Source organism: Aulonocara stuartgranti (assembly GCF_965226115.1).
Source record: "Aulonocara stuartgranti genome assembly, chromosome: 8".
Lineage (NCBI taxonomy): Eukaryota > Metazoa > Chordata > Actinopteri > Cichliformes > Cichlidae > Aulonocara > Aulonocara stuartgranti.
In genome coordinates, this window is record NC_138959.1 from 3,711,861 (window position 1) to 3,739,854 (window position 27,994).

General features: G+C 42.0%; 2 protein-coding genes across 5 annotated transcripts; both read right to left on the minus strand.

The window, feature by feature from the left end:
* Positions 1-5,142: 5,142 nt before the first annotated feature.
* Positions 5,143-14,703, minus strand: fads6 (fatty acid desaturase 6). 2 transcript variants are annotated; one of them, XM_082543382.1, is made up of 7 exons: positions 14,393-14,703; positions 13,954-14,281; positions 10,884-11,050; positions 9,367-9,547; positions 9,004-9,191; positions 6,906-7,085; positions 5,143-6,714 (listed from the first exon to the last, which is right to left on the minus strand). In XM_082543382.1, exons 2-7 carry the CDS (start codon positions 14,204-14,206, stop codon positions 6,565-6,567), a joined length of 1,119 nt encoding a protein of 372 aa, XP_082399508.1. In that variant the 5' UTR covers positions 14,207-14,281; positions 14,393-14,703; the 3' UTR covers positions 5,143-6,564. The 2 variants fall into 2 exon arrangements, with proteins under 2 accessions (XP_082399508.1, XP_082399507.1); XM_082543381.1 differs by lacking the exon at positions 14,393-14,703 and having other exon boundaries at positions 13,954-14,381.
* Positions 14,704-17,729: 3,026 nt separating this feature from the next.
* Positions 17,730-27,963, minus strand: ush1gb (Usher syndrome 1Gb (autosomal recessive)). 3 transcript variants are annotated; one of them, XM_082543379.1, is made up of 3 exons: positions 27,341-27,598; positions 19,916-20,363; positions 17,730-19,324 (listed from the first exon to the last, which is right to left on the minus strand). In XM_082543379.1, the coding sequence occupies exons 1-3, from the start codon at positions 27,502-27,504 to the stop codon at positions 18,509-18,511; spliced, it is 1,428 nt and encodes a 475-aa protein (XP_082399505.1). In that variant the 5' UTR covers positions 27,505-27,598; the 3' UTR covers positions 17,730-18,508. The 3 variants fall into 3 exon arrangements, with proteins under 3 accessions (XP_082399505.1, XP_082399504.1, XP_082399506.1); XM_082543378.1 differs by having other exon boundaries at positions 19,913-20,363; XM_082543380.1 differs by lacking the exon at positions 19,916-20,363 and having other exon boundaries at positions 27,341-27,963.
* Positions 27,964-27,994: the final 31 nt, after the last annotated feature.

Consider the following 27,994-nt stretch of genomic DNA (forward strand, 5'->3'; position numbering starts at 1 on the left):
TAGTCAACTTAAGGCACTTACATAATAAGTTAAACCTTACAATAATACATACAGAGAAAAACCCAACAATCATATGACCCCCTATGAGCAACAGTGGGAAGGAAAAACTCCCTTTTAACAGGAAGAAACCTCCGGCAGAACCAGGCTCAGGGAGGGGCGGCCATCTGCCTCAACCGGTCAGGGTGAGAAATTACATTTCTCAGATTACTGATTTCTCATATTACTACTACACAGTTTAGATACACTCAACAAAAATATAAACGCAACACCTTTGTTACTGCTCCCATTCCCCATGGGATGGACGTAGAGACCGAAAATTCATTCCAGATACACAATATAACCATCCCTCCCAAACAGTGGTCACAAATCAGTCCAAATGTGTGGTAGTGGGCACATCTGCCATATTGAGATAATCCATCCCACCTCACAGGTGTGCCACATCAGGATGCTGATCTGACAACATGAGTAGTGCACAGGTGTACCTCAGACTGCCCACAACAAAAGGCCACCCTGGAATGTGCAGTTTTTTGCGCTATTGGGGGTCTGGGGACCCAGAACCGGTCAGTATCTGGTGTGACCACCATTTGCCTCATGCAGTGCAACACATCGTCGCATGGAGTCTATCAGATTGTCAATTGTGGCCTTTGGAATGTTGGTCCACTCCACTTCAATGGCTGTGCGAGGTTGTTGGATATTCGTGGGAACTGGTACACGCTGTCGTATACGCCGGTCAAGCACATCCCGAACATGCTCAATGGGTGACATGTCCGGTGAGTATGCTGGCCATGCAAGAACTGGGACATTCTCAGCTGCCATCTGCCCTGAACAATGTGAACCATGATTCATCCGTGAAGCGCACACCTCTCCAACGAGCCAGACGCCATCGAATGTGAGCATTTTCCCACACAAGTCTGTTACGGCGACGAGCTGGAGTCAGGTCAAGACCCCGATGAGGACGACGGGCATGCAGTTGAGCGTCCCTGAGACGGTTTCTGACAGTTTGTGCAGAAATTGTTTGGTTGTGCAAACCAATTGTTCCAGCAGCTGTCTGGGTGGCTGGTCTCAGACGATCTTGGAGGTGAACCTGCTGGATGTGGAGGTCCTGGGCTGGTGTGGTTACACGAGGTCTGCGGTTGTGAGGCCGGTTGGATGTGCTGCCATATTCTCTGAAACGCCTGTGGAGACGGCTTATGGTTGAGAAATGAACATTCAATGCACGGGCGACAGATCTGGTTGACATTCCTGCTGTCAGCATGCCAATTGCACGCTCCCTCATTGCTTGTGGCATCTGTGGCATTTTGCTGTGAGACAAAACTGCACATTCCAGGGTGGCCTTTTGTTGTGGGCAGTCTGAGGTACACCTGTGCACTACTCATGATGTCAGATCAGCATCCTGATGTGGCACACCTGTGAGGTGGGATGGATTATCTCAATATGGCAGATGTGCCCACTACCACACATTTGGACTGATTTGTGACCACTGTTTGGGAGGGATGGTTATATTGTGTATCTGGAATGAATTTTCGGTCTCTACGTCCATCCCATGGGGAATGGGAGCAGTAACAAAGGTGTTGCGTTTATATTTTTGTTGAGTGTATCTAAACTGTGTAGTAGTAATATGAGAAATCAGTAATCTGAGAAATGTAATTTCTCACCCTGACCGGTTGAGGCAGATGGCCGCCCCTCCCTGAGCCTGGTTCTGCCGGAGGTTTCTTCCTGTTAAAAGGGAGTTTTTCCTTCCCACTGTTGCTCATAGGGGGTCATATGATTGTTGGGTTTTTCTCTGTATGTATTATTGTAAGGTTTAACTTATTATGTAAGTGCCTTAAGTTGACTATTGTTGTGATTAAGCACTGAATAAATAATGTCTAAAACTGAAGTTGATACTTGAGGTGGTGTGTGAATGACATTTTGAAAAATTTAAATTGTGTGTGGAAAGACATTTCTTGTAGCTAAGCAAATACTTCAATGAACTCATTTTGTTTGGTAATGGAATAGGATTTAATTTTATCAGAAATCCGTACAGTAATTTTGGCTGTGGATCACAGGGTGCAGAGTGGGGGTCACCCAGAGTCATAATCCAGTGAGATATCTGCGTCACCTCTTACAGTTTTCCTGTAATCTAAGCTCAAAGATGAGAATATATAGAGTACAGTAGAGTAAATTGTGCAAAGTTTACTATCAATTTTCTCAAAATCCGTACAGTAATTTTGGCTGTGGATCACAGGGTGAAGAGTGGCGACAGCCTAGATTCATAATCCAGTGAAATATCTGCGTCACCTCTTACAGTTTTCCTGTAATCTGAGATCAAAGATGTCAATATGTAGAGTACAGTAAAGCAAAATGGGAAGATTTTACTATCAATTTTCTCAAAAACTGTACAGTAATTTTGGCTGTGGATCACAGCATGCAGAGTGGGGGTCACCCAGAGTCAGAATCCAGTGAGATATCTGCGTCACCTCTTTCAGTTTTCCTGTAATCTGAGCTCAAAGATGAGGACATTAAAAGTATAGTTGAGTAAATTGGGTAAATTTTATTGTTAATTTTCTCTGAATCATACAGTAATTTGGGCTGTGGATCACAGGGGGGAAAGTGGAGATTAACCAAAACTGGGAGTGGATTGTGAAGTAAAATAGTGTCCGGACAGAAAACACTGCGTTTCTAAGCCAGTCGGCACCTATACCGTAATATGCGTAAGAGTAGTGCAACAACATTTTAGGTGCGGCTGGCGGGGCGGCTAGCTTGACTGCGACTTCGTAAGTGAGGGCTCACTTGACCGCAGTAACGTTAGCTGGATAACCAGGGGTTATCTGACCGGAGAGGTTCACTGCATTTGGTCTTCCACGACGAAAAAGTGAATAAATTTCTTCATCAGTAGTACGATGCGGTACACTAGTACAAATATTAGGTTGCCCAGAACATGCATTTGCCAGGGTGTTAATTAGCTCCTCATTACTTAGAATTTGAGCCACAAAATTCCGTGCGGACTGGCTCATAGTGCCATTCCTCGCAGGTACAAACAAGGAAAACACTAGATGGCGCAAGCGCCTCCGTGACGTCAAGTTTCATTCTATATATTCAGAAGATCATTTTATATATTCAAGCTTCATTCTATATATTCAAAAGATCATTCTATATATATTCAAGTTTCATCCTATATATTCAAGTTTCATTCTATATATTCAAGTTTCATTCTATATATTCAAGCTTCATTCTATATATTCAAAAGATCATTCTATATATTCAAGTTTCATTCTATATATTCAAGTTTCATCCTATATATTCAAGTTTCATTCTATATATTCAAGCTTCATTCTATATATTCAAAAGATCATTCTATATATTCAAGTTTCATTCTATATATTCAAGTTTCATCCTATATATTCAAGTTTCATTCTATATATTCAAGTTTCATTCTATATATTCAAAAGATCATTCTATATATTCAAGTTTCATTCTATATATTCAAGCTTCATTCTATATATTCAAGTTTCATCCTATATATTCAAGTTTCATTCTATATATTCAAGTTTCATTCTATATATTCAAGCTTCATTCTATATATTCAGAAGATCATTCTATATATTCAAGTTTCATTCTATATATTCAAGTTTCATCCTATATATTCAAGTTTCATTCTATATATTCAAGCTTCATTCTATATATTCAAAAGATCATTCTATATATTCAAGCTTCATTCTATATATTCAAGTTTCATTCTATATATTCAGACTTTGGTTGGAATATATATATAATATTTTCCTAAAGGGCATGCCATAATATATATATATATATATATATATATATATATATATATATATATATGTGTGTGTGTGTGTGTGTGTAGTAATTTCTATGAATCTTTTTTTTTACATTGTTTGTTAATTGTAGTTGTATTCATTGTGTATTTTGGTTTCATGTAAATGTATGTTCTAACTTTGTGTATTGTGAATGTAAGGCAAACAAGGGACAATAGGTGGAAATTCGCAATAGCTATAAACCTATGTGCAGTGCATCAGCCTCATGTTTCATATTTGGACTATGTTAAACTGCACTGTCCCTTTTAAATAAAGGATTATTATTATAACCCATCAGATTCTCCTGTGTCTCAGTGACAGTGCTGTAATATTAACATGATATTTATCGAAAAGCCTGTCCAAGAAAACAGTTTGGCATTCACAATTGTTTTTAATTAAATGAAATGGCATGTAAAGAAAACAAAAATACTGAAAGGAAAGGTCATCTTCCAGTATGATTTATCTCATCTTAAATGATTTTATCTTGCATTTAAAACGATTTCTATCATTGCTGGATGTCTAATTTTTATGACACAGATGCTGAAGAATCTGTGTCCTCTTGTTTGTCTCATTGTCTCTGTACACAGTGACGAGTTCCTGCCTCAAGGGCCAATCAGAGTGAGAGGCACTTGCTCATCAGCATCTTGCATCATTTAAACATCGGCTCTTCACATCATGGTGTGACAGGTTTGCCACCTGGTACTAACACGATGGAACAGCATCCCCACACTCTGACTTGGAGAATGCATGGATTTTGAGGTGGCCTTTAAGAAGCAGCTACAAACTCATCTTTGTATATTTGCTTTTGAGTAACCTCTGAAATCTGGATATCTTAAGATCCCTTTTACCAGCTCGGTATCTACCTAATAAAAAAAAGCACTCTATAGTCGCTCGGGGAAGCCTCAGCTACAATAAATAAGCCTTTTAACAGGGCTGTATTATTACAGCTGTGTGCCCTCTTTCTCCTTTCTTTTTCCTTCTTCGACAGATAATGTTTTATTTATTGCACTAATGGATTTCTGTTGTTCTGTGTACTCATGTATCAGCTTCTCTTCTGAGGGGCAGCACTCTGGGATGTCCCACATCTCTGTTAGCAGTCATAAAGTTCCGGGCTTTCCCGAACGCTGCTTTGAATAAAATCCTTTTCAGTTACCTGCAAATGCTTACCTTATAATCAAAGCGCAGAAATAAAACATGTTCCAGAGTATCTCTGAATAAATGCACATTTTTTTAAGAGTTTACTAAAACTGAATATTGGGCTGGCTGATTGCTTCTGCTACACTTTAAGTGTCTCAAACAGTTGCTTAAGGTATTCTCTGTGTCAGAGTATGAAACAAAGCCTTTATTCGTCCATTTTTAAGTCACATTTTCACCCCATTTACAGCCCAAGTGTTAAACAGGAGAGCGACAGCAGGGGTGACAGGCAGCTCATTCGTTTACAGGAATAAAAAGCAATAGCATGATTTTTATTTCAGTAACTTCATGTTAGAATTTATTATGTGAAACACACGCACACACACGCACGCACGCACACACACACAATTACATCCCTGACCTCAAGTCCAGGAGCTACAGATGCTTTTTTTTTAAAAAAAGAAAAACCAAAAATAATCATTGTCATTACTTCTGCCATCGGTCAGTGGATGAGATCAGAGGCCTGCCTCATGATGCAGATTATTATGAATGAATTCCTCCCCTGGCTAAGTTAGCTTATCAAGTTCAGATTTCCCTGCAGTGTCGGGTCAAGTGCTCTGTGAGCAAAACTTTACGGGTTTAAGCACCATTTCTGAACAGCCTGGGTTGAATTCACTGATGTCCTGTAGGTAAAAAGAAACTTATTCAACAGTTTCTGCTGAACGCTCTTTACAGATTTGACAAAAAGTCTTGATTTATTTGTCCGAGGCCACTGCACCCAAATGCAACGTAATTACACCTGTCTCCTTTACACCTAACAGAAGTGTACCAGTGAAAGTACTAAGAGATAAGAGATGTTTGCAGTAATCTGTCAATGATTTCGTTCTGACTCTGTCATCCTGTTGCACACAAAGACATTTCCCACAGTATCAGACCACACCTCCACCCTGAGTACGTGGTCATCAGTTTTTTGTGGTTTTATTAAACTGGTTGTATTTTCATGACTTTTTTTTTTTGCTTCTGCTCCCCTTGGGGTCTCTTTTACAGCAAGGAGCTGCACACTTGGTTAAATAGCCTAAATATTAGAGTAAATGTGGTGCAGATTAAACCTCAGTTTAAACATTTTATGTTATTTCTTGTCACATCTTTTTTTAAAAACACAAATGGTCGTCACCCCTCCATTGATGTTCCCAAAAGTAGTATTGTCCTCTATTTTACTTTTGGAAACATTCTTATTTTGGGGTTATTTCTAGCCAAAGTGCTCGGGTTGTCTCAGATTTTCAAAGCAGGACTCTACAATTTCTTCACACAATGCTCACTTTGTTGTATTTATTCATGAGGCAGGCCCCAGGTCAGCTGCACAGCTTTGTTTAATTCAGCTCCCAGTGTCTACAGTCAGGCCAGTGTTTGATTCTTCTTTGTGTTAAATGAGCTCTAAAGGTGTAGGATATTCATTCAGTTGATATGATCGTTAAGACGTGGGGTTAATTTCCTAAGATTAGAAACTGCGCATCGATTCAGGTCCTATTCCGTGTGTTAGAGGTTCAAACTGCGGCAGCAGAAATACTTGTGCTTTTGAGCGGCTGAGGTCATTAGTCCGAACAGGTTTTTTCTTCTGCTCGCCCTCCCTCTGTCACTGCACCCCCACCAGCTCTGTGATGGGTGGGGCAAACACCATCAGTTCCTGGTATTTGTGGAAGAACAGGTGCAGGCGGGACGAGTAGGTGTCCTCCTGATATGGCAGCTGCTTTTCAGTCAGGTATTTGGACACAACAGGTTTCACCTGCACAAGAGGAACAAAGTAACCATAGTGGGAAATACGTAAATACATTTAGCAATTTAATAATTATCCAAAGTTCTGTGATGGTCACTTTTTAAACTGTGTGCTCTCGTTTTGTTTGTGCCCTTTGCTCTGCAGAAGAATCCAACAGTTCTGCAACAAGCAGGTAAATATATTCATCTGTGATGTCCCACCTTTAAACACATGTTGTCTGACAGAAAGGGGAAGAGATGGTGCTCCACGTGACAGTTGATTAGCGAGTGTCCAAAGATCCGGTCCAGCAGAGGGTTTCGCGGCAGGTTCAGGACTCCGTGGGTCATCTGGTGAATCCTCTTTGGTCGACGAGTTGGAGAAAACATCGGCAGACCGATATGCTGCAATTAGAAACAGTTTGGCATCACAAGTTATGTGGCCTATTGTACTCTTGCCAGCCATGTTAATAGGTACACCTGTTTAACTACGGGTCAATCCAAAGTTCTTTTTCGTCAGTAATAAAAGACCTGGAATTGTAATTGAATTGAAATTTAGGCACGGAGACATGTCAGCTAAGAACAGGAAACTGAAGCTGCAATTCACACAAGCTTCCCAACACTGGTCTCATGAGTCTCGATTTCTGCTGCGATATTTAGGGCTCGAATTTGGTACGAACAACACAAAGCGTCGATCCATGCACACGACCCTACCAGCATTTCAGACTGCTGGCAGGGGTGTGATGGTTAGGGAACACTAAAAGATATTTAAATTAAGCTCAGATTCTTTGTATTACAACACAAAGTGTTTAGTGTAATTTCTGTGTAGTCTCAAAGATTATCGTCAGACAGAGATCATGGAGTTCAGCAGGGTGGGGGTGGGGTGGAGGTTAGTGTTGGACGTCGGCCAGCAAAACCCCAGGAGAGCTGGGAGGACAGATTTTTGATCCGAACCCCCCAGCAAGAACAAACCCTTTCCACTGGTACACTGCTGACTTCTCTTCAAGAACCTGTGTTTTCTAATCCACCTTCACACGCTTTGATCCGAACAATACACAATGACCTGCAGGCATCCATCTGGGAAAATCATGCATGAATTGTTTCTTTTTATCCCTTTAGTTCACTGCCTGCTCTGAGAACACAATGCTGCATTCAAGCTCCTCAAAAGACCCTGTTACAAAAAACACCCTTATGATCATTTCACATGAACCGAGCACATAAATCTGTGAGAAGTGACGAATACATGTGCATAAATTACTTATGTTTTCCCCAATTCAAGACCAAAGAGTATAAAGGTATGTGGTGTGGCGATTAATGGATACTGATGAGATACATGTATCTATTCATAATCATCTAAAGTTCTCTAAGATGTGGCCATTTAAAAACACTATTTAAAAAAATAAAATTAAAATAAAGCATAATTCTTGTTTTATTTTGGATCTAGTGCTTCTATCAGTTATGTTACAAATCCAGAATCTAACTGGAAGTAGGAACATCTGAAATGCCATTAACAAAACCTGGGTAACAGACGTGTGTGCTTTCTTTTTAATGACCACTAGGCAGCAATATTCGACACTAGCGAGGTTTCTCAAACGCACATTTTTCAAGAGTTTTACTACATATTGGGCACGACAGGGTCATCGTTTGTGTGGCAGCAGTTCCTGGAGGCTGGTTGTTGCTGGATGAAGTGGTATTGCTGGTATTCCAGTGGTGGCAAATCTTGAAAAAGTAAAAGCTGCACCTCAGTGAACCGTTTCAAAAGGCACAACTTTTACTTTGAAGGAAAACCTGCATTTTTAGGTTGTTCTCACAGTTTAGCTACGGCACAGAGATTACTGGCAGAGTGTCACTTCAATTCAAATGATCAGCACAGCAATATGCTGTGAAAGCAGTCACAAGGGCATTCTTGACACCCAGATGAGGAATACACTTTTTTCCTGCAGGGGGAAATCGCTTAGACATTTTCTTGATGAGATTATGGTCCCAGTCAGCCACTTTGAGTCATTTTTACTGATCTTGATATTCAGAAGGAGGATCATTAAAAGCTTGGCGCTTATTTTAATATCTGTCATCTTACTGCTCTCTCACTGTTCAAAGACATGAAAATTTTATATAAAACTAGTTGGAAACTAATTGGACACCAACATAATCCAATTAAAACTACATACATCAGAGCTTCACAGCTATCTGAATATTTTAGCTACAAAATGACATCATTTTGAGCTGAATATGAAATACAAGACGTCACAAACAAAATTCACTGTAACTGTGTCTTATAGGTGTCAGCAGGCTGAATTCTCAGCTACAGATACCGTGTTCTCACCTGGAAGATGTTGACGTGGATATACGGCACAGAGAACATCGCCCTGCACACGAGCATACACAGCAATGCTCCGTAAGGCGACGTGAACCCGGAGACATTGATGAGCAGCCAGTACTGTGAATACAGGCCCAGGGTTACCATCAGGATGGTCCTAAGGATGTGGGCCAAAGATTGTCCTTTGAGCTGAGCTGCAAAACCATGAGAGTGTGCATGAGAGTAAACTCGCACTGCAGTGACACAGACAAGTAAGACAGAGACTCGAGGAGGATCACAAGGTTTAAAAAGTGTCTCAACTTTATGCTGAGTTTCACATTTAACCTTGAAGCAAACACGGCTCGTCTTTGGTCCTCTGGCTCCTCTTACCGAGCGCAACAAGCGGAGTGATGATCGGCACGGCCAGGGGGGCTATGAACAGGTAGATGATGCGAGGTAGGAAGGGCACCTTCCACACGCTGGAGTCACCCAGTCCAATGACATTAGTGTGAGCGTGATGCATCTTAATGTGGCCCTGAATCCCGGCTCGTGCCGAGAATGAGCCACAGATCTGAGGGGATGAAGAACAAGTGGAGGTGTTCAATAAACCAGCAATGATGGAGCACATGAAACAGTCAATGAACATTATCAAGCTCCGCTAACAGCTGGAAAGGACAATGGTCAGAAGAGATTTGGATATTCTTAGCAATTAATAATCAACCAAAGGTCATTAAAGCTTCTTAATCATATCACTTATAATGCGCATTGCTTCATTCACTCTTGCAGACATTGCTGTTTATAGCAGGTTGTAACCTTTGGGGTTGAAGGAATAAACATGCTTTGTGTGCCTAACACAGGAGGTCCAAGACATTTGTGCTCCAATATTGTTAAGAAAAATTGGAATATTTTGTCAGTCTGTTGCTTATTTAATTACACCTGTGGTGTTTCCTGCGATCAGTGATGGCTAACCCGCTAAATCCTAAATAAAACAAGGTCTGTGTCCATGTGGAGATGAAGAGTGCACTGAAATACACACCAGACGGGGAGGATATTGGCGGGACACTGCTGCATAGGCACTCAGAGGCTGAAACAACGCGCTGCAAAGATTAGTGAACCATTTATGTTCAATGTTTTTAAAATGTGTAAAGAAAACCATTTGCGTTTTTTAATGAATTTCACAGAGGCTCTTCAGAATGAACAGCATATACATGAAGGTTTTGGCAGCTCTGGTGAAATCAGAGCGCTGCTATCAGCTCAGTGTGTATATCGTTACACTCATCCAGCCATAAAAGTCCTGGAAAAACAGAGTCATGAAATCCTAATCTGATGAAACTGTGAGCAAATCACCAAATGAGGAGGGTGTGATTCAGAGCTGTATCCATTTAAAATGATGCAACTATTTACTGTTACATAGTTTCTTGGAATAATACAATCACTTAGAAATTAAGTGGTGATGTTTTCTTCTCATTGAGATGTGCACAAACCTGGTGACCAGCATCAACAAAGGTGTCTTCACCAAGTACTAAGTCATGTTTTGCTCTGAGATCAAATACTTGCGTCGTTCGATGACATGCAAATCAATTAAAAACATGTTTTTATGGATCTTTGGTTGTTGTCAATTCATTATTTCCCACAACTGTATTTGTTCTTAGATTCTACTAGAGTAGATTTGCATGATTCACAATTTAAAATAATCCATTATCTTATACTGGGAGCCCGGTGCAGTACAAGACAGCAGCTGTAGCTTCATATTCATGATAATGACCCTCAGCAGGGAAAAAACAAATGTCCCAAAATGTCCAACTGCTGCTCTAAGCACACAGCTACAGAGCTGCGTGTGAGAATACAGAAGCTTTGCCCGCAGGTACTTAATGACAGCCTTTCAAGTCTATTTCTGCACATCTCACCTCGATGAAAAAGACGGCCCAGAACCTTCCCCAGGCCTGCGACTCGCTCAGCGCCCCATGGCTCGCCAGATGTGTCCCCTTGACGGTGATGACAGCGTGAGCCACGCCCATCAGCAGGACGCCCGCAGAAAACCCCAGAAGCCTCGAGGAGCCCAGCAGCAGGAAGGCTGCAAGACAGAACGCAGGGAATAAAGATGCTACAGATCCTAAAGATGCTGACTCTTTAACCTTAGACTGGCAGCAGGACACACACTGCATTACTGCTGCATTGACTGTATACATCTACTGTTATCGCTCACACACATTCTTTCAGCCTTTGATAGCAGACAGCTGAGGCTCAGTGCCAATAAGTGTTTGCAGTGAGCAAACATTCTCATAGCCACCATGAACAGGAAGACATCAGACGACTATTTAAAGATTTACTTTTGTGTTTTCATTGTTGAATAAAGCAGGACAGGTAACCAATAATAAATTGTGATTCTAAAATTTTCCTTGCTGCCTGTTACGGTTCAGCATGACTGGTTTGGGTTTCATTATTCTCAGGTGGGGTTGACGGCCTGGCTTTGTTGGGTTTTTCCACCCTGGGGCAGAGCCTCTGGGTGTGAGTCCCTGCTGCACCTGTTTGCAGTGAAGTCATCAGGAGTATATCAAGGACAGGTGGTGTCACAGCACCATCTCTGTCTGCGTAGTGACATTCAGGCCGCCTTTGTAAAATCTGTGTTTTGTGGTTCACTTGGAAACTTCATCCGAACCCTGTTTGTCTACCTTTTTGCACCACCTCAGCAATCAGAGGAACTGCTTACCAGGACTCCACCTGCCTGCCTGCTCTCCACCTATTCCCCCACTTGCTGATCCAGCTCCCTCAGAGTCGAATCACTAAAACATAAATTTGATACCTGCCTGTTAGATTACATTCTAATTTATACCTTCTTTGCTGGCAGAGCACCTGAGACCCTTTTTAAATAGAACATGCTCACTATTCCCTGCTCTGTCAAGGCTCAAGTGATGAGTCACATGATCAGAGTAAACCTTTGCAAGAACTGGAAATGAAAAGCAATCAGAATAAATGCTTACATTTACCATGAGTCAAACTATGTAATGTGAAGCCAGCATGATGGGCAGGAAGCTCAGGTGAAAGGATGACAGTCTGGAGGCGGACACTGTTACCACACTGGCTTCCTTCCACTGTCACTGTGTACTGTTTACTATAGTTTAGTGTCTGCATACAGTAGAAGCAGGCTGATGATGAACATGAGACGAAGCTTTAAATCCACTAATCAAAGTCAGTTCTGTTTTTGTCACAAATGTTAACAGCATGGATGGATTACATCTAATTAGACACATGAGACATTGTAGCTGCTGATACTTCTCTGGCTGCCTTTGACAGCAGAGTTTAGGTGACACATTCCCTTTTTAACCCAGTAAAACTGCTAATATGACGCACCTCCTATTTCAAAGCAGCCTATTTCGAGGTGATAAGTCACGAGCTCGGTGCTACACAGTGACAGAAAACCCGTCCGCCTCATTCTGCAACTACATCTACTTCTGAATCATTTCGACATATGAATTATACTGGCCATGATTTATATTTTAGGTAAAACTCACAAAAAAGCAGTTACAAAGACCTGCTGCTGCTGCTGCAGAACTAATCCGTGGTAATTACTGCTACGTCTAAGAGTCTGGAATCAAGCCTGAACCTTAAAGCTGTCAGATCCAATGATCAAGTGACGTGAGTCACAATAGACAGCAGTCCAAAATGAGGTCAGTAGCTGACCACCAGTGACCCACATAAAATGAGACTCCATGAATGTGCAAAGCCAGACTGAGGGGTGACGGTGAGAAAACGCTACGCTGTGTATTTCTGGAAAATAAAAAATTAACTAATGAGACAGTTTTAGTTGTAAATATTGAGTCATCATGATATCACTGTGACTTTTGTGATTTACGTCTGTTTGCTGCTATTTTATGACCAGTCTTTTCAAAACTATGACTTTCAAACAGACAAAATTAAGCAAAACACCTGAACTTTATTATTATGATGGTGCACTGTTCTCCCAACTTTGGAGGAATCATTTCCCACTATTATTAAAATTTATCTAGTCTGTTTTTTCCTTCTTTATGTCAAAATATGACAGATGAATTTTTAGGTAAAGCTTCAAAAACTTTATCCGATGTTTATCGCAGACTTGAAAGCAGGAAGACTGCAAAACACCAGATTTGGTCCTCAGAGCCAGCATTGTTTAGGGAAGTTGTCAAAAAAAAGTTAACCAAGTAAAACACAAGCAGCAACGTCCAGGACTAAAATGTTAAAGCAACACAGAAGTGTCCCCAAAACTGCAGTACCTGTAATGTCCACTTGAGGCCGGCTCCACAAACGCCCCACAGTTAAAATGTTCGACATGTTTACAGGCTGATCTATAAAAAAGTTACGTGTTTTTGTTTACACTAAGTTTGTAGCAGGCCTACATCCCCGTACAGGTGAATGTAGCTGCTAGCTGTCTGCTAGGCTCCACCCCCTCTCATTAAAGTCAAAAAATAGAACCTCTAAGCTACTTTGTTTGTTCTATTGGTTCCTTTTGGAGCATTTTCAGTACAATTACTATACACGGCTAATGTTACGCCTTGCATTGTCAGAGAGCAAGCCATAAGAGAAAGTCAAAAATTCTTCCCTTGAGGTTGGGTGAGCAAACTTATAGTATTTTAATTGTGTGTTAAAATACTATCTCTGTATCTCTGTCTGTGTGAGCGCACTTTGCTAACCAGGTAAAATGAAAACTTAGCACTTCTGCTCTCTAAAACAAACAAACAAACAAATTCCAGCATAGCTAAACTGCCCAATTTGAGGGTTTAATGTGAAACTTTACAAACCAGTCGGTGACATCACAGCTGCTATGGCCATCTTTTATTTACTAAGTTTGCAGTAAGAGAGGCCTCCCAGGCTTTGAGCTTCTGGTTGAGTCGATTACAGAAACACAAACTGACACAAATAATTGTCTCTTAAATGATAAAACCCTCCAAAACAATAACTCATCTATGCAGGTGCAATCACATCTATGACGTTGTGCCTCACCAGGTGGCAGACAGAGGAACGCTGCTGCCAGGATACTGCAATCGACCCCCCTCCTCTCCCACCAGCTGCTCTCCTTCACCACCTTCTGAACCAGCCTCGTCAGCTCCATCATGAGAGACTCCTCCACCTCTTCAGCTCCTGCGCCTCCATTCTTAATCTTTGGGTCCCCTCTCGTCTTGATTAACATCTCTTCATCACCTCTTCCTCCTCCTCTTTCCCTCTCATCCCTCCGCTCATCTTGTACGCTCTGCATCCTGATCACTGGCCTAGAGTAAAGTCACCATGCAGGTTGTGTCCTCCTGTGAGCGGCTGCTGATAAACCCTGCAGCTTGAGCACACAGTACACAGGTCAAAGTTAGCATTTCAACAGTGTGTATTGTCAGAGAAGCCCAGCCCCCTTCCTGCTGCTTCAAGAGCATTGCGGACCCTCCTTTCCTACCTCCTCCTCCTCATTCCTTTCTTCTTGTTCCACCCTGTCAGCTGACTCCTTGGGCAGTCCAGCAGCAGAGGAATTTCTTGTCCCACTGCCCAAAGATGTAAGGTTGGCCTGCGATGGGATGGATCCAAAAATCCTCCTCACACGCGCAGCAACTCAAAACTGCTGCGGCTGCTTACCTCACAGTCAACTCTTGCTCATCTCTGGTTTCTCATATATTCTGCATGTCGCTCACCCCCTGCTCTGTTCCTCTCTCTCTTTGTGTTAGCTCCTTTCCCTCCTCCCCTCCCATCCCCGTAACCTTGGCAAATGTCCTGGGAAAGCAGAGTGAGAAAGGAGGGCTGATTAACAGGGGCCGTTCAGTTGTTTCTCCACAGCAGAGAGGGGGCGAATGTTCAGAATGAAAAGGAGAAGATGCTGATGTGCGAAAATTTCCTTGGCTAGTTTAAGTGTTGGTAAAGGTGAGAGTAGTCAGTAGTGAGTTATATACATATATCTGGTGTCAGCGCCTCTTTGTCCTCTGGAGAGAGGCCACGCTGACTGCAGTGTGCTCTTTAAAAGATACAGAGTGAGTAATTTTTAAGAGAGAGGAACAGAAGAGCACCAGGCCGCCTGACAGCTTCACACACATCCTCCCACAGCCTCGGCTTGTTGGTTTTACTCAAGCACTTATCAGAGTCGGGCTTTTTATCCATTAACACCAGAGAAGGACACATTTTTAAAGGTCCACATCCAAAGGACTGTCTAGGGATGCAAAATATTGCATTTTTCTGGCTTAAGAGAAACAAAAGAGCCACAGTTTCAAAGAAGAGAGACAAACTAGGAGAAGAATCCCGCGTATATTCTATTCTATACAGGCGCTGTGGAGAGCATCCTCACACAGAACATGACATCGTGGTTTGGGAACAGCTGTGTGAAGGACCAAAAAGCTCTCCAGAGAGTGATCCGTACAGCAGAACGCTGCTGCAGGATTGCTCTCCCCCCGCTTCAGGACACCTACACCAGGAGATGCCGGACTAGAGCAGCGCAGATACTGAAGGACCCGTCCCATCCTGGCAACAAACTGTTCCAACTTCTGCAATCTGGTAGAAGGTTCCGCATCTTCCGGGCAAGGACAGAGAGACTCAAGAGGAGCTTCTATCCCCAAGCCATCCGTGCCCTAAACACACACACCCGCCCTCTCACATCATCTATAAATGACTGAGACAGGACTCTCTTCCAGACACTCTAAACCAAGGCACAATGTACATTTCAATTCCTTTAATTTTAAATCTGTTTATATTGTCTATCCTGTAAAATAGTCAGATGTCTATTCATATTAATGTACAGAATTCACCTGCTTGCTGCTACTACTGCACATTCACCCAGTGTATATACTATATATATATATATGTTTTTATATATATATATATATATATATATATATATGGTTGTCTTATTTCCCTGTTTATCTGCCTTTTGTACCTACACAGTGTCTAATTGTTAAAACCGCAGAGACTACCTTACTGTCTCTGCAGTTTTATTTCTTTCCTCTATGTTCATTTTCTCACTTTCTAGATTTCTTAGTTTGTTTTATTATCTCTTTGTGTTTGTATCTTTTGTAACTACCTCTCATCTCTTTGCAGTTCGTTTCTGTGTATTTTTAGCTGTTTTTTGCTGCTTGGTTGCTGTTTTTCACCTTTTTGTGGGTGTTTTCTGTCTACAGGTTCAAGGTTCAAAGTTCTTTATTTGTCACATGTCACATGTGGGGGGGGGGGGGGGTAGAGGGGTAGAGGAAGAACATTATATATATATATATATATATAATGTTCTTCCTCTACCCCTCCCCCCCCCCCCCATTTTTGCACATGTCAGGCTACACTTCACGGTGTGTTATACTTTTATAACTATGCATGTGACAAATAAAGAACTTTGAACCTTGAACCTGTAGACAGAAAACACCCACAAAAAGGTGAAAAACAGCAACCAAGCAGCAAAAAACAGCTAAAAATACACAGAAACGAACTGCAAAGAGATGAGAGGTAGTTACAAAAGATACAAACACAAAGAGATAATAAAACAAACTAAGAAATCTAGAAAGTGAGAAAATGAACATAGAGGAAAGAAATAAAACTGCAGAGACAGTAAGGTAGTCTCTGCGGTTTTAACAATTAGACACTGTGTAGGTACAAAAGGCAGATAAACAGGGAAATAAGACAACCATAGAGATGTTTTAAAAAACAGCTACACAAACCCAGAATAAAACTACATGGAGATGCCAACATCCATTGAGAGACTAAAACAAGGAGATAAAATATCTTCAAAAAGAGTCATAACAACTACAAACAGATGCTATAGAGGTTAAACAACAGTCAAACGGCCTTTATAGAGACAGAAAACAACTGAATTAGTAGAAAACAATAATAAAGTACCGCAAAACAGTCCCAAGAGACCAAAATGACACGAATGGTATACAAAACAATCACAAAGAGATAAATCGGATACAAATTGATGCGTCATTTTCATATGGACTAAACCACCCATCCAAACAGAAAACCATACGCAAAAATCTAAAAAGCAACAAAATCCCCACATCGAGACAGAATGACTACAGAGTGCAAGAAATGGCCACAAGATGCTGAAAAATAACAACAAAGGGACCTTAAAAGTGACAAAAGCTGTAGACAGACAAAGTGGCTACAAGCAGGAGGATTCATGTAATAACCTTCACATAAGTGACCACAAAGAGACAAAAAAAAAACAATCATAAAGTGGCAAAACCAGCTACGGTGAGACAGAAGAAAAAACTATGAAGAGATGTCAACCAGACATAAAAGACACAATAGACAAAAGAGAAATTGATAAAAGGACCACAAGAAATGACACAAAGACTATAAAGCAACACAGGCAGTTAAAGTTACAGACAGGAAGTGACTAAAAAGAGGTGCTGGACAGCTACCAAAGACACAAATTTACAATGAAGAAAGACAGAGGGACTACAAAGAGATATACAGTGCAGACAAAGTGGCTACAAAAAGATAGAAAGCAACCAAAAATGCATAAAGAACAGCAAGAAAGTAGCTCAATGCATCCACAATGATAAGTCATATTACTTAAAAATGTTAGTGTTGCAAAAAGACACGAGGCTACAACATAAAGAAACAAAATGACAAACTTCAGCAGAGATGGAGGACCAGAAATGAAATGGTTCGACACCAGCTGATAGACTTCCTCTATCAGCTGTTTTAACAGAAGTTTTATATGTGCTGCATAATGTAAAAGTTCCTGAGATAATAAACTCATTAACACTGAATAAATTCAAGCACAACGCAATAAGAATTTCCCCTTTATTTTACGAAAAGATAATAACGTTTGTGAGTGCATCATTACAAAAAGTTCTTTGCCAACATAAAAAGGTACATTCATGCACAGTCGTACTGTGGAGTGCAGCCGGCAGCAGACCTTCAGCGTAACCAAATAGCTGCTGCAGTAACCTGAGATAGCGGCGTTATCTAGCACCGCTCTGACACCTCATTGTTTTACTGTTGCAACACTGTTTGTCACTCCGTCTGCGGCTACATTCATACATCACAAATATACTGTTCAGTCACCACTGCATATGTGCCATGAGGTAAAATAACATTTAAATGTAAGAAAAGTGTACAATAAAAAAAACACACATATTAGGGTTGAGGTTTAGGTACATACAGGTGTCCCAGCTTTCCCGTGAAATTGTCATTACTCCACCGACTGTACAGCATCACTGCATATACATCTTCTTATTCAATTACATGAATAATTAGGTAAAATAAAATTACATATAACTGTAATGTGTAATGCCACCAACTAATATTTCTTACAGGCCCATAGATTTAAATTTTAAATTGATATGATAAGTCACCACTAGATGGTGCTGTTCAGGCATAAAAATGCTGTTTTCTGCTCAGGTTGATCTGGGGTGAAATATAAAGAAATAATGCACAACTTAGAGAACTGCTATCATTAAAAGCTCTGACATTTTATTAATACTGCACTAAATATTTTCTATATTTCTTTTTGCTTTTTGTATTTCGAGCAGCAAATTGCATTCAATTCACAAAGCTGTGGTCCTGATTTCAGACATATGGGCGATACTGAGCTTCACAGCTCAGTATCTTCAATGGCCTCTGGTTCATCCAGAGTATCCAAACGTCTCTTACAGGCATCCAACAGTTTTTTCCTGGGCCCTAGAGGGATGTGGATACTGGTGAGGTCTGTATCAGAGCATAGCAACAGAGCTTCCAAGTCGATCTTCTCCCTCCTGAATATGGGCATGAACTCACTGAGACTCTGAGAGGCCAGGAAAGTCTCCAGAGGATTGTTCTCTGGCTCCATGTCCTCATCCAGCCCAAGCTCAGTCTCCTCCCAGGGCAGCTCCTGCAGATTTCTTTCTTGCAGGCTCAAAGCGCTGCCAATACTATCCTCATCGAAGCTGGGCAAGTGTCGAGGCAGTTTTCCTCGCAGTCGGACGTTAGGCGCTCTCCCCACAGGTTCACTCCCTGCAACGCTTTCCTCTACCCCAATTCCAAACATGCCTCCGCTCATATAGTTCCTCCTGAAAACCATGGTCCCGAGCCCCGGTCGAGTGAACAGCGAGTCACGCCCGGAGTCTGCGCTGATCTCGGAATAAGCCGCCTCGTGGAGGCCTGGGTCACTCATGGCTCGGGAGATGGTGTCAGCATCGTCGTCAATGTCACGGGGAAACATATCACGGATGTTGAGCCGCGACCGCTCTCTGGGGTTGGTGTAGGTGCCCTGTTTGAGGAACATCACGTCATTGCCTAGCTGCAGGCCAGACAGCGAGCGCACGCTTTTCCTGCCATCTTCGTAGATCTTGAACGTACCGTCAACCTGCTTCTTTTTCTCGAGCTTCTTCTGTATCTTGGCCTTGCCCTTGGCTGTCGAATGCAGGGTGGCCTGAAAGGGACAAATCAGACACTGTGGATCACCCAGGGGTCTTTCAGATGATGTAAATAATTACTGTAAATGTCAAACTCAAACAGAGACAAAGTCTTGCAACGTTTTCAAGTTTTTTACTACTCGTGTATCTGTATGTTCTCACTGTGGTCAATTATGGTCACCCACCCTCCCGCTGAAATCTCAGTCTTTACAATTGACTAGTCAATTGGGGAAAGTTAGCTTTAAAAGTTTTGTTTCTTCTGACAGGGGTTGCATTAAAGCACAGCAAAAGATAAATAAAGGTTGTTTTGAATTGGGATTCACGCAAAATTACTCTAGTAGAGTATAATAGTGAAAACATGGATCTGATAATAGATCTTCTTTTAAAAATAAAAAGCTTAACAGTGCCATTTGAGAAGCTAAGTATATTGTTTTCAAATGACTAAGACTAAAAGGTTTTGGGGGTTAAAAGGCTGACCATCAACTGCAACTGAGTCCAGGGACAGTTATTGATCTAAGGTAGAGCTTTAAATACTAGCTAAAATGTTCCCTGCTCAGTAAAGCAGAAGTTAATACTAAATCAGGGCTTTTGAACACAAAACCAACCACCTGCGAGTATGGCATGTTGGAGGTGACAGTGTTGAACTTGCGGCTCAGAGTGCTGCTGCTGGTGTAGCTAGAAAAGCTAATAGCGTCCAAGTTGTCTAAGGCCGCAGACTCCTTCATGAACTTCCTTGACATGCGTTCATGGTGTTTCTTCTGCAGCTTTGCGCACTCTTTGATCCGGCGCTCCGCGGCGCGAAACGCCCGATCCTTGAGCTTGCTGACCAGCTTTGGGTTGATGGTAATCTGCTTGGCGGCGATGGAGTCCAGGTAGCGAACGCAGTCCATGTGGCCCTTGGTGGCAGCCATGTCCAGCGGCGTGTGGTAGTCATTGTCGAGACACCACACGTTGGCACCGAAAGCCACCAGGAAGGACAGGCAGTTATGGTGGCCGTTGGCAGCTGCCAGGTGGAGCGGTGTGTTCCCCCAAATGTCGCATTTGTCCGGGTCACCTCTAGAAGTCAACAGAGGAGACGCCATGTTGAATTTATACACAAAGTTTACACACTTAGACTGCTTCTAACTTTATTTGGTGCCCACTCTAGAACAGGTTCCATCCATTTCCACCAAAGATGACCATATTACAGATATCACCTCTTTATGACATCATAAAGAGCCATGCGTAAAAAATATAGGCTGAAACCAAGTGTTTAAAGGAGTTTGACTACTCGCATACACCTGGTGGTTTTATGAGCATTCACCAATGTAACTGTGCATATGGAAGACACATATTTAAGTCTGTACCAGTATTTCGCTGGAAAACAGCTGTCATATAGATATTAGTGAAGCATCTGAAAAGCACAACTCTAATGTAGAGCAACAACAACAACAACTCCACCTCCTGCAGCTGCTGCAACGGTGACTCGTGTTAATCTGCTGTAAACTCTCCTCCTCTTCCTGTTTTCCCTCCTCCCACACGGCCGGGTCCTGATCAATAATTGAAGCGCAGCAGGTTAAACATGACAGAGGCGACTCTGCATTATTCATCTCCCACACCCAGACTCTTTTTTTCACAGACACCCAGCGACAGTGTTACCACGCACCACAGCAGGGTCACCACCTTTATTGGCACCAACCCTGATTTCAGTTCACGTCTGCGGTGCTGCACCCTGAGTGTGGACTTGAAATCACGTATATCTGAGACGAACCATGTGGGTGTTTATTTACCTGCCAGAAAGACCAATTACATTACAAAACTGAGAAATCTCTATGTCTGGACCATCACAGTCACTGCCTCACTGGTTTCCACATCCCGAAGTCAGGATTTAAAACACACATTTCTACTTTATCTGAGAATGTTTTAACTTGGTCTGAAAGGACAAGAAAAGACAATTCTGCTACACAAACTTTCCCTTGCTACAAAGTCTAAGGAAGTCCAGCAAATGCTGAAGTTACACCAGCACAGTTTCATTTTGAAACCATGTTTTTTATCAGGTTTAGACAGAAAAGACAACTATACTAAGGTAGAGTCATGTGGACTCCAGCCAGTCACATCATATGAGCAAGTGTCAGCACGATGGTGGAGGGGTGATGATTTGAGCTGGTTTGTACCTGGGCACCTCACAGTGCCTGAATCGGCCATTAGCTCCTATCTATACCAACGTATTGTAGAGTCAAATGTGAGTCCATCTATCCAACAGCTAAATCTTGACCCACACCGGGTCATGCAACAAGACCAACCCAAGCACAGCAGCAAGTTACAGCAGAATCACTAAAAAAAGAAACGAATGGAGATGCTGCAAAGTCCAGACCTTAACCCCACTGAATGCTGTGGCAGGACCTTAAAAGAGCTGTGCATAAATGAGTGTCTGCATACATCAATGTACTGAAGCAACATTGAAAACAAGCACAGGTCAGGTCAGGGTGCCGGTTTTAGCTCATAGTTGAGAAAGTTGACTGCTGCTGCTCCACGTCTTCTCCTTCTCCCGGCTTTTGTCTCCATCTTCACTTAATAATTATCTATCACAGGTGAAAGGTGTGGGCCAGAATTCCTCCACAGCAATATCAGAGACTGATAAAGGGTGACGGGGTCAGTCATTTGAGAGAAGCTTAGAGTACAGCTGATACTCCTCTTCATCAAAATGAGCCACTTGAGGAATCTGACAGGGATGCTTCCTGGGTGAGGAGTTCTGGGTATGTCCTACTGGGACAGGGGTTTAGCCTGCAAATGCTGGAGAGATTATATTCCTTGGCTTGTCTTTTGAAGCAAGCAGTCACAAGTATCAGAAAAGCATAATAGAAAAACCACCCATATGGGAAAATCCCTTAAAGAAGAGTCAGGTTTCATCTCCAAACAGGTACCACTAGTTCAGAACGTAGAACCCATTCACATTTTGGCAGTTAATATAACATGTTTTGTCTTCTTGGTGTCATTTGTCATTGGTGCTCTCACACAGCAGCAGTAATACTGGGAACTGAACAATAAGTGTCCCATTTTACAGACAATGACAACTCATGACAATCATTATGGACATTCAGAAGACTCTTTGTTCAGGATTTGGGGCGTGCTGACACCAGCTGCTCTCTGGCAGAAAGCATCATGCCCTTCCTGTGTTTTAAAAGCACTTGAGAACAACATGCAGCAACACCATATATGAGCTGGCAGAGGGAGGTAAGGGGTCTTCACCCCTTCTCTAGTCGCCATAGGAGCGGGGAGCTGGGAGGGCAAGTTGGCCGTCTGGTCAGTCTGGGATGCAGGGCCTCCCTGCTGCTGCAGGACTGGGGGGTGGTCTGCTTGTCTCCACCTCAGGGAAAAGGGTAACAGGGTCCAGGGAACCTGGACCCGGGGTATAGAGTGTGTTTGTCCATCTGTGTTTGTCTCCACGTTGGGCGAGTGCCCTGTATTTGTATATGTGTGCATGAGGGTGGGAATGCATGTTTGTGTCTGTGTGTGTCTGGTTGTCTGTGTCTATTTTTCAGGTCAGGTCTTAAACTCCACCTCTCTGGGAACATCTCTGTCTCCCCTCACCACACTCCCTGCCGGTGACTGAGGCCCTCAACTGGCGGTGCGTTGGTGGTTTTCGGTGTCCGGGGCTGGGCCCTTAGATATGTACCGTCTCATTCCCGGTGGCTTCTTGGCAGGACCTGGCGCTCGTGCCTCGGCCGGGCCCCTTCCGGGGGTGGGGGACCTCGCACCTTGGGCCTCTGGGCCAAGGGCTTGGTCCGTTCTGGCGTGGCTGGCTGCTGGCTTCTGCACCATGGCTGCTGGGTGACCCCACATCTGGGGTTCTCCTCAGCTCTTCCCAGGAGGGTGGTGCAGTTGCCCCTCCGATGGTCTTCCTTGTGCACTCATTTAAAGCAACATAGGCACTTACTTTTGCACTTATTGTCTATAAATGTATTTTCATTTTACAGGTCACCAGAACACAAAACTATATTTACATTTGCCCAAAAAGAACGGCTCTAAAAAGCCCTTTTCAACAATGGCAAGTTGACTTCCACCATTACTTAAACGACTGATTTAAATTCTTCATATGCAATGTCTGAAAATCATCACAACCTGCTTAGTGTTTGTCTTAAAGGATTTAAAGGACTCTGAGAGGATGAGGAAAAGCATTTTGTGCTGAACTATTCAGTGTCTGTGTCTGCTGAACAACAGGCTCTACACTTCATCTGCTAACACCATCCTGACAGTAAGGTAAGCCAGTGGCAGCATCCGCAAAAACAGAGACAGGAAACTGGCAAGAACTGAGAGAAGGCCAGTGAAGTGATGGTCATTGGAAGAAAGCTCTATGTCAGGGTGCAGAGACCTAAGACTGAGAGGATGGTTCACCTTACAGCTGCACAACAGCCCAAAGCAAACAGATGAGACAACACTGGAGCAGTTCCAGGACAAGTCTCTAAATATCCACACTTCAATCCCACAAACCTCTGTGGAGAGACCTGAACGTGGCACTTCACAGATGCTTCTCATCCATTCTAAGCTTTGACTGATCGGTAAGGAATAAAAGAAGAAAGCGCCCAAATCCGTGTGCAAACCTGCAGTGGCCCAAGAACCAGAAGCGCATTCCAAAGGGGCTTTGACATAGTACTGAATACGTAGTGCTAAAAGTGCTAAAGTAGTAGCACTAAAGTGCACTAAAGTAGTGCTAAAGCAGAGAGAGATCCAAGTTAAAAAATACAGTATCATTATCATTTATCAAGTGTAAATATAAAGTGAACAAATTTCTCTTTATTTGTGTAAAATGGCAATGGCAACAAAATAAAGTAAAAAAATTAATAAAAGCCAAAAGACAATATAACCAAACATAAATCTGGACTTTCTACAGAAGATATTCTTTTCAGTTCTTTGATTCTAATGTCTGATTTACTGAAGAGTCTCTTGGTCTCCAAAGACTAGTCTCAGTCTTTACATATAAAGAAATACATGGAATTAAAAATGTTCCTATCTCAGGTATTCCTGGCCAATAAACATAAATGAACCTAGAACTCTCAAAGGGGCCCCCATGAGCCCAGGCTTCGTGAGTGAAAGTCCTGTATGTGATTTATGTTATAACCATCTACATGTTTTTTGTTTCTTTATAGAAATGTGTTGCATTTTACAATCAGGAAGAGAGTCCTTGTTCCCTCCCTGATTTCTTCATTTTTTGCATTCCTGAAAAGCTATTTAAACCTACCTGGCCTAATGTGAAAAAGTAATTGCTCCCCAATTCTAATAACTGCTTGTTCCACCCTTGACAGCAAGAAGTGCAATATACTGGTAATGAGTCTTTCTCATTGTCTTTCATGGCCCACTCTTCTTTTCAGGATTGTTTTAATTAAGTCACATTTGATGGATTTCCTGCATGAACGGTCCGTTTGAGGTTATACCAAAGCCTCTCAATCAGATTTAAGTCTGGACTTTGACCAGGTCGCTCCAAAACCTTCATTTTTTTAGACATTCAGAGCTGCCTGTGCTGGTATGTTTTGGATCAGATTTAGATCCCCAAAAGTCTTGAGGGTATTTTTTTTATTGGCTTTTGGGTTCTTTCTTTGAAGCAGTGGTTTTCTCCTTGGAACTCTCCCATGGAGGCCACTTGTGCCCACTCTCTTTCTTATGAAGTCTGACCTTAACTGAGGTGAGTGGAGCCTGCAGTTGTTCAGATGTTGTTCTGGGTTCTTTTTTGACCTCCTGGATGAGTCGTCGATGTGTTCTTGGAGTAATTGTGGTAAAACAACTACTCCTGGGAAGGTTCACCACTCAGATTTTGTCCATTTGTGAATAAGGGCTCACATTGTGAAAGCTTTGGCTATGTCCAAAGAAATGGCTTTGTAACCCTTTAAGCCTGGGCATAGCAATGAAACTGAACTCAGCTTTCAAAAAAAGTAGTTAATCACAGTCAACTCATGATTTAAGAAGAGGGACAATTACTTTTTCACACAGCCCAACATAGGTTTGGATAACTTTTTTCCCCTTAATAAATAAAATCATTATTTAAAAACTACATGTTGTGTTTACTCATGTTATTAAAATGTGTTTGTTTGGAACATTTAAATCTGAAATGATGAAATGATGCAAAAACTCACATCTAGGCTTAAATGCTGTTTTAGCTTGAATAGCACAAACTGGGCCAGTCAGGGCAGTGCAGTCAGGTCTGCATCTGTAATCGGAGCCATATTTGTTCTTTAAATAATGATTTTGCCCACTTTTAGGTACAGTTCTTTTGTAAGCTCAGTGTCAGTGGGGTTGATGAGTGTAGATTTATGACTGTTCCTGTTCCTGCTTCTTAAACTGCCCTCTTGTTGTCTTCAGTGTCGTTCTTGTTGTAATGCCCGCTCTGCTGCTCAGCTTTCTTGTCTCTGCTTCGCATGCACTCGATCCATCACTCTGACCTTTGCAGTACCCTGCAGTACCCTGCACTTCACTGCACGCTTTATAAAGCTGCCGCCAGCTGCATGACACAGTGCACCTCGCCCTGCTGTTAATATGCTCCTTCTTAGAGAGCAGGAAGCAAACACGCTGCTTTGTTTGGGCCCTAAAGCCTCCGCACGGTGCTCTCGGATAGTCTACCTTACTCTATCTGTAACTTATCTGCCCTGAATATAGCCTTACTCCTAAAACCTGTTTGTGATTGTCTCCGTTTTCTCCAAGCTTCCGGTCAGTTTCAGTAACTGAGCTGTGTAAAAATGGCTTGTGTATAATGGCTCAATCAGATTTAAGGCTCTGTTGTGTCACAGATCAGCCCAAGCTTCATCTGTCAGATTTAATATATAGCCAGCACACACAAGTGACCTTTGTATGCAATTAGGCTGTTTATATGTACAGCCTCCATCTCTTGAAGTGCTGATTAGATTAGTGATGGGGGTTGGAGCAGTTTTATTTTCTCAGTTAAACACAAACTAAAGAACGTTCTACGCGGTTAGATATTTTTGTAAACTGTACAGAAACGAATTCCATTTTGTCCAGTATAATACAGAAATAACTTTAGATTACACTGGAGTTTTGTGGACGGTTGCAGCACTCTTGTGTATATATTGAATCCACAGTCACTGTCTTTAATAAAGGTAGAAATCTGGCTGGAATCCACACCTGGAGACCAAGAAGTGATCAGGTAAGGTTTGTTATCTTGTCAAATGAGCAACCCATTTTTAAATATTCACTACCTCAGATTTGGGACTATGTCTCCTTCAACTGTTCATATTGTTCTTACAGTAATTTATAGTAATTTCTTACTTTCAGCCACTAGACTGTGGTGTTTTACAGTGAACCTTGGCTAACAGACTTGAAGCAGTAAGATTTACTGCTGACGCCATTAGGTAATCATTAGCTATTATTAATATCTAACTGTCTTCCGCAGTGTGTTTTTTTTCCTGTTTTCCTACCCTCACTCCCAAACGGTCGCCCCTCCCTGAGCCTGCTTCTGCCGGTTTCTTCCTGTTAAAAGGGAGTTTTCCCTTCCCACTGTCGCCAAAGAGCTTGCTCGTAGGGGGTCAAATAATTCTATAGTTTTCACCTTGTTTTGATTTGGCGCTAAATAAATAAAAAAGAGTTGAATCAAATTGAAGCCCATGGGTAAGTTACATAATGACCAGAATGAGGATGGAAAATTGTTCATTTAAGATAGACAGATGAATGATTAGCTGCTGTGCTTCAGCATCAACTCATTGCCATGAGGTAATTAAAATACAAGAAAGAAAAACATACAATATCCTATAATATTTTGAATTTTATTGAAGTATAAAAATCATATGAAGTAGATATATATCCATCCACCCATCCATTATTTTAAGTGGTTTTTAATATTTTAATTGTGTCCGGTTTTTTTGTATTATTTAATAATTTTAATACTGTGAATCACAATTAAAAATCTTAAATGTATGACCTCCATATTTCCAAAATACATTATATCTATCTATCTATCTATCTATCTATCTTTCTTTCACATATCTATTATTTTTAGACAACTTTTTGAGTACTTTTCTCTATTTTGGTGCTTGTGGTTCTGAACTCACCCTCTGCTCACGATGAGCCGGAGCGCCTCCAGGTTGCCGTGGTAAGCGGCCCATAAGGTCGGTGTCATCCCATCCTCGTCCGGGGCGTTCAGATCCTTCCGTGTGGCCTCCTTTAGCACGTCCAGGAAGCCGTCCCGGGCCGCCCGGTGATACCGGTCGTTCATGGCGACACCTCGGCTCAGTCCCAGTCCGGTTCCATGGAAGCCTGGATGTGGAGGTAACTGTCACTCCGGGAGTCCGGACGGCCTGCAGCGGGACGTAGCGGCGGACTGACTGGTTGCTGGGAGACGAACACCAGGCGTGCTGGTTGTCAAGCGGGGGGCGTGGCCCAGACGATCCTACACACCGCCTTTCCTCATTGCTCATTACGAGCACAGAATTACTTAAAACTGAAATCTGCGAGAAAATAGTTGCCCCAGAGACGTGGCTTTGGGGCAATTATCAGCAATTTATTTATTTTTGATCGAATTTTGAATACATTTTTTTTTGCCCTTTCAGCTCATTCATCATCCCCCATTCTTAAAATATTTCTCCATATTAAATATTTTTTATTCTTTTATTTATTTAGAGATCATAAAAGTAATGTATTATTTCTTTAATGTGAAATAACAACAATAACTATATATCAGTATTTCAAAAATAATTATTGATACA